Genomic DNA, 7,524 nt, shown 5'->3' on the forward strand with positions numbered 1-7,524 from the left:
ATTCACAGTCGTTCATGCCAACTCTCTTACTATCTGTATACAATGGCCATGTTGTGCTAAAACAATGATGTACTTCAACAAATGTGGTTCAGAGTAGTTCTAAGTTTTATTCAATTAGGTGAGCAAATGATATACCTGGGCGGCCACCTTGACAATTTCTCCCTCCAGTTACATAGTCCTCTATCTCAACTTTAACAGCTGAGCAATACTGTTGCTGTTAAGCTATTGGATAGAACGGGGCTTGGGGTGGGGAGAGGTATGTCCTTCTGTATTCAATATTTCTCCTGATAACTTTTCATTATCTGAACAATTGCTATACAGTTTGCTTGTTTCCTATGCTTGGAATTTGTGGGGGTTTTTTTCACTCAGGTGTTTCATATTCATGAAATAATGAAAATTGTAAGTCCCTATCTTTTTCCCCCTTACACATATGTAGGTAGACATCTTCTCAATTACTTGGATTGGATCCTAACATTAATAAATCATGTTGCTATGCCAGCTCAGTTTAGCACTCAAATAGCAAATTTGCTAAATTACTGTCATACAGAAATTGGAGCCTGCTCTTCTTCAGAAGACCTACAACCAGCTAGGAGCCATGGTGTTGGAAGAAGCAGGCAAAGTGCACCAGTTCCTGAAATGAAAGTGAGACTTCCTCACTTCTGTTCCATTGGAGCAGTCTGATTCCCTACCTGGAAGGTTTTCCTTCCGTCTATTTTGGTGAATGAAGGAGGAATGCTTAGTGCACACTTGGACGTCTTTGGGTAAAAGATAGTTTCATAAATAAGAAATGCCTTTAAAAATATAATTACAGGGAAATCTAGTGCTGGCTGTTTAAAATTTTAATTTTTAATTAGGCAGCATTAAAGAATCTTATGTTATTGAACTGTGTTGTATATACAACTCTGAATAACAGGTGGATGGAAAATTAATTGCAAGGATCAAGCTATGGTCATTTTAAAATTTGATGACCTAGTAATATCTAGAAGGCAGGTGGTCTCAACGAAGTCACTAGTTCAGGGGAAAACACTACGAGCCAGAGGACTATTTCATTCAACCAGTAGTTTGTGTTTGGGAGCATGTAGGGAAAGACTTTCCAAAAGTAAAAACTAACTCTATACAAGAGCTATACATTTTGTTATTACTTAAATAAAATGTGTCTTTAAATATGGACTGCTTTGAAAACCTCACTTCATCATCCAAAATTACAGTGACTAAAACAAAAAACAAAAAACAAAATTACAGTGACTATTTTGCTTTTTTAATCAAAGACGGAAATCTTCATTACAGAACCTTCTAATCGGACTGGGCAAGCGGCTCATTTGTAGAGTGTATTTCATGAAAACAGCCAGCAGCCAAGTCTCATCACCAACTGTATCCTAAGGGAGGTGCTGTGCAGGACGTACCTAGGAAGAGCATGAGTCCCTGCTGGCTTGCCTGCTCTCTCTGTCCCTATTCGTCTTTGCAGGGAGTAAACGAGCGTGGGCGAAGTCTCTGGGAGTTAGAAAATCTTGCACTCGTTGATGGAGAAAAACCTCCTTCTGTTGCGTCTCCTGGCTTGGTTGACGGCTGTTCGGACGGCACACTCAAACACCTGCTGAACCCCCCGGTTGCTGAGGGCCGAGCACTCCAGATAGCCCTTTGCTCTCACTTCCTGGGCCAGTTTTTTTCCTTCTATGGCATTGATGCAGGAGGCCCTGTGGGGCCCCACCTCCCGCTGGTCAGTCTGGGTAGCCACCACCAGCACCGGGGTGCAGGGCAAGTTGCTCCTGATTTCAGCAATCCACTTATTCTTCAGGTTGAGGAAAGAATTATGGTTGGCCACAGAGTAGCACATCAGCACCACGTCGGCCTGCTGGTAGGACAGGGGGCGGATGCTTCTGAAGGCATCATTACCGGCTGTGTCCCAGAGGCCCAGGCTGATCTGGATGCCATCCATGAAGACGTCTACACCCGTGTTCTCATACACCGTGGGCTTGTAGGCCTCAGGAAAGGTCTCTGAAGTGAAGCGCACCAGCAGAGAGGTTTTCCCCACAGCAGAATCTCCCACCAACACACACTTGATGGAACTCAGCATCTTCCCAGCCTGGATTCCCAGTTACAAGTTCAGAATCCCAAGTAAAAGAGCCCTCAGTGGCCTGCTGAAGCAAATGCCATTCAACCCAGGGGATGAAACCCAGACGGGGTGGTGTTCTCAGGACTTCAGACAGCAACTCTCTCCGTCCATCTGAAGGTGAGCACGAGCTACATTGAAAACCTCCCAAGGCCGATCTTCAACTGCAACAGAAAGAGAGAAAATTGAGACTTTCTTTTTCTTTTTTCTTTTCTTTCTTTTTTTTTTTTTTTTTTTTTTTTTTTTAAGAGAGCGAGCGTGCTCATGCAAGTGGGGGCTAAGGCGAAGCAGAGGAAGAGAGTGAATCTCAAATAGGAACCATGCTCAGCGCAGAGCCTGACTCAGGGTTCGATCCCACGACCCTGAGATCATGACCTGAGCTGAAATTAAGAGTCAGATGCTCAGCCAACTGAGCCACCCAGGGCTCCCCTTTCCCTTTTTAAAGACGGGGGCTTCCTCATTGACACGCTGATTAATCACATGGCTCACCTCCGTGTAGCCAACCCACTGTCCACATTCCCCCATCACAGACGCCCACAACTCCACCCAGTCAAGAAGCAGAAGCTGGTTTTATCTCTAAATCAGCTTAGTGATAAAAACACCAGCAACTGCTCTGATATCAACATGAAAAAAACCTCAATAGCAACCTGATGTGTGAATGCTCACTTTCCAACAGCACCCTCTCGAACAGGAACAGCTCTCTCTATCGGCTTCTGCCCCAAGTGGGGAAGGCTGCAGACGGTAGCTTCAGTTTCTAATGGATCCCAGCCACTTTGGGAACTGAAAGAAAGAGAAGTGTAATGAGTGACAAAAGAAGCACTTCCCTTCATTTATTGATTAATCAGCCAGTCCTTGGTTTATGTGGGAATTCATGCTGAGGTCACAGAAAAGAAAAAGAAATCACCAGAACTCTAAAAATTTGCTGTGGTTTTTCTCTTGAGGTTTTGCCAAAAATCGGCTACAGAGGCAATAGAAGTGACACTGTCCTTGGCACTGTCTGTATCTGACATCGAGCTCCATAACCGATATGAATACGTAACCTGAAGCACATGACTTCATCTCCGAGCTCAGTATACACATCTGCAAGAATGTGATAAACTGAGGAACCACTTCTCAGAGATGTTGTGTGGATTGAATTAGTTCTTTTTTCCCAACATTTCGAAACAGCCACCTATGTATAAGGAACTCTGCTAGGCCCTGGTGATACAAAATACCTTGCTTAAAAGCAACCCCATTCAGTGCAGGTCATTTAAACTGGGCTGCATAAATATGACAGCATCTGAATTTTGTGGAAGGGTCAAATACATTCTCATTCACCACAGGTGTGAGAGCTCCAGACGATGAGCTCAGCCTTGGAGACAGTGTCCTGTCTGCAGAGGGACGTCATAGCAGGCCAGCCCAGCCTTAGACAAAGGAAAGGTCTTTTAGACCAAAATTCAGAGTAAAGGTTATTAATACAATCTGGGCTTATAACCTCCCCCACTGGCAGTATTTCTGACCTGTCACATGTAAAGCAATGTATAGGTTTGCCTCAAAACATAATTTTTAAAAATATTTATTTATTTATTTTAGAGAAGGGAGGAAGGGGCAGAGGGAGAGGGAGAGAGAGAATCCTCAAGCAGACTCCCCAGTGAACAGGGAGTCCTGTGTGGGGCTCAATCTCAGGACTCTGAGATCATGACCTGAGCTAAAACCAAGAGCTTGCCACTTAACTGACTGAGCCATCCAGGCACCCCTCAAAACATAATTTTTAAAAAATCACTCTTCTAAATCTTGCCATTCCCTTCCAAGAAATCTTTATTCTTATTAACCTATAGTCTCTGTTTGTTTAATTAGACTTAATAGTCTTTGCAAATGAGTTAATCAAATACATAATTTGCATGATTTTCACATATTCATTTTTTAACGGTACATGAGCTGGTGACTTTGACCACGTTACCTAGTCTCTTAGAGCCATGGTTTCTTCATAAAAATGAGAATTAGAAAAGTACCTCTTTATGCAATTATTGTAAATATTCAGCAGGTGGAGAGTCTGTCTTAGCACGGAACCTGGCACATGGGACCAATAAGGAACCATCATGTTATGTATTCCCACTACTATTTATTTAAAATGCCAAATATTGGGGGACCTGGGAGGCTCAATGAGTTAAGCATCAGACTCTTGGTTTGGGTTCAGGTCGTGGTCTCAGGGTCCTGAGATCAAGCCCCAAGTGGGACTCCCTGCTCACTGGGGAGCCTGAGATTCTTTCTTTCTCCTTCTCCCTCTGCCCCTCCACCCACCACTCTCACATTTGTGTGTGCTCTCTCTCTAAAAAAAATAAAAGTAAAAAAATAAAATGCCAAATATTGAATGTCCATGGCACAGGGGCTGGGATGTCAACTGTTCAGCTAGACTCTATCTGAAGACTCACAGTGGGTCACTCGCATGCATCATGGTCCTGGATACCTACCTCTTTGTCACCAGACCTTTGAGCATGATCTTGGGGGGCTTTGTCAGGTCTCAGACTTTAGCTGTTTAGACCAACAGATGACTTAAATATATGCGTTTGTGACTCCCCCCCTCCCATTACATGGTCCAAAACCAAGACCTTTTAAGACATTTTTTAGTTTTATTTTAATGCCAATGGAGCAGGACTGGAACTAGGAAAAAATATTCATGTGTCAGGCTTTTGGTTATTAAATAAAATCTTTCTAATCAATTGATGGACTAAAAGCCAAATTTCCGGAGTAAGTACCTGCAATAAGAAGTCAATGAGGCAAAATTGTTAAGAACACCAGCTTTAAAGTTGGATGGATCTGGAATTGAATCCTGGCTCCCAACCAACCACCTATGCAACAGAGTTTTAGCAGAGTTTCTTAACCTCCCTAACTCTCCATTTCCTCCTCTGTAAATCGATGTAATAATATCCACATCACCCGGTTCCTGAGAGCATTAAGTATAAAAATCCCTAGCATAGTGCATAATATAACATACTGTATGTACATAGTCAACACATAGCAAACATACAGTAAGTAGTCCCTATTGTTAATATCATTGTCAAATAATAATTACTAAATACAGTGCTAAACAATGATTAATTATAAGTGGGGAATTAGAAGTAGCATGATAGAGGTTTCTCTGCCAAAGACTGCCCTGTATATCTTATAGCAAGTCATGATGACCAAGAAAAGGGGGATTTCTTGCCACATGAAAACAAAAATATGATGTGAACAAAGAAATTCCCATGTGAGCTTTGCCATCTACCAAGTTTCCAAGAGTCAGTGCCTTTCATTCCCAGCCAGCTCCAGCACTAAGAGGCACATCAAATCAGCTCTCAGAGCCTCAGTTTTCCAAACTGTAAATCAGTTAGACAAGATTAGCTTTCTCTGTGGTTCCATTAAAGCTGAGGCCAAAGGAGAAGGCTTCATGACCTGCCTCAGTGAATACAAGAACATAAACCTCTGTATCGTTCTGTAGCAGTAAAGACAGACGATAAACCTTGGTGATACATGTGGCCTTGAGCAGATGGCTAAATATGGAGCTGGGAGAGGGAAGGGGAGGGCCTCCATCCAGGTTGGAGCACAACCCTATATAAACATGACAGATCATCTCCAGCTGGTGTGTCCTGCAAAAGAGCCTCTGTGGGTCCCACCATCAGCATGGAAGGGGAGTGGACGTGCTTTCAGTGGAATTTCTTCTAAAATGAGAAATTCTCCCTACAAGGGCCAGGAGGTGAAAAATAGGTGTGGTTTTTCAGTGGTGCTACACAAGTGGTTAACCGGCAGGGGTGCCCCAATTCTCTCTCTTCACGCAGAAGAGTTACTGAGAGTGAATTCAAACAGCATCATGAGTGATGCCATCAAGTGACCCTGGGAAGACTTAAGTCACACTGGAACCAAACGAACCTTCAATCTCAGAAGCTTTCAGGTCACAGTGACTTGATTTCTGTCTCCCTTTCTCTTCTTTTTCATCATTTTCACAGAAAGGAACCCCTTCAAGGGTCCTGGATGGTTCACACAGGAGGGAACGTGGGGACTAGGCTTCATTTCCCAAAGGCAACCAACCATGAAAGGAGGGAGCTTCTGTCTACCGCCGCAAAAGGACAAAGGCAGACTAGAGGGAGGGCATAGGGACAAGGTGCCCTAATCCACGTCATCTCCTGGAAAGCTGAGGGCTATCCAGCAGGAAATCCCGGATTCACTCTGGCCTTGATTCTTGTCCCAACTAACAGACACCCGTTCTTCCTAGTGATCCTTCTTTGGACATACTCTGTGCTTCTCTATTTGTCCTCACTCATCCCCCCAACTCCCACACCTTTCTGGAAAATGTTCTCTGATGACCTGACCCACTGCTAGATCAGAAGTCCTCTCTGTGTTGTCATAATCTGTCCTCGCAGACCCCTCATGTGACCATCATCGCACCCTGATAAAGTAGTTGGCCGTCTTATGCTTATCCCTCCTCTGCAAAACTGGAATAAGATCTGCCTTCCCTTCTTTGCAGGGGGCTGATAAAAATCAGGTGGAAATGATAATAACACAGCAACAATTTGTGCTTGGACTTTTACACAACTGTACATTCAGAAATACCCTCTCATTTATTGGGAGACACACACAGCCTCTTCAGAACCGTGGAGCACAATATAAAACTAAGGGGAAATTATGACCATTATTAACTTATTATTGCAAGTTCTGGGTTATCTGGCCTTTGATTGAGGCAGCTTATGTTGAAATGTTGATGGAATCCTCAAGCTACCTTTTTTGAAAAATATGAACCAAGGGTGGCTTCTCAATTACAGGGAATACATCTAAAAGTCATCCTCCTCAAAAGAGCTTTGGGCAAAGGACCTGCACTAGTGGCAGCCAATTCATTCATTAAGGAAATTGATTCGACCACAAATTGAACACACTTAGATGATTAAGAAAGCATCATGCTCTTCAGTGATTCCTCTCCCGCTAGAACTTCCATCAGTGACCCCCTACAGTCTAGCAAGGACATCACAGCAAGAGTAGGCCTTGCTCCAGACGGCTGAGCCCACAGAGAGCTCCCCACCTGGCAACAGGGTTGGGTGCTTCATTTCCTTTCCCTTGGCTGGGCACGTGGGGGTGAGTAGGCCAGTCCAAAAACTCTGAAGCAACTTAATAGAAAAAAAAGTGTAATCGTCTCTAAATGTTATTACTCCAAATTCTTACTCCGTTTCATTCTCTAATAAATATACACATAGATGTCTTCTCAACATTTTCTCAGATTTTCTTTTAAATGTTGATTTTCAACATAGTCTACACATTCGCCAGGTTTTAGCTAGATAGCTTCCCATCGCTTCAACAGTTCATAATTGCCCAGCCATACTCCCTGGTCAGCAGGGTCTCCGAGTCACTTCCCCAGCATCAGCACCATAATTAGCAACCGTGCTTTTTTACATATAAAATATATCTAT

The 7,524-nt window shown here is 43.4% G+C and overlaps 1 protein-coding gene across 1 annotated transcript; it reads right to left on the reverse strand.

The window, feature by feature from the left end:
- Positions 1-1,236: 1,236 nt before the first annotated feature.
- RHOH (ras homolog family member H) lies at positions 1,237-2,076 on the reverse strand. The gene has a single exon (XM_049108664.1). It carries the CDS (start codon positions 2,072-2,074, stop codon positions 1,499-1,501), a length of 576 nt encoding a protein of 191 aa, XP_048964621.1. The 5' UTR covers positions 2,075-2,076; the 3' UTR covers positions 1,237-1,498.
- Between the last annotated feature and the right edge of the window lie 5,448 nt (positions 2,077-7,524).

Source organism: Canis lupus, chromosome 3, assembly GCF_003254725.2.
Source record: "Canis lupus dingo isolate Sandy chromosome 3, ASM325472v2, whole genome shotgun sequence".
In the NCBI taxonomy this organism is placed as follows: Eukaryota; Metazoa; Chordata; class Mammalia; order Carnivora; family Canidae; genus Canis; species Canis lupus.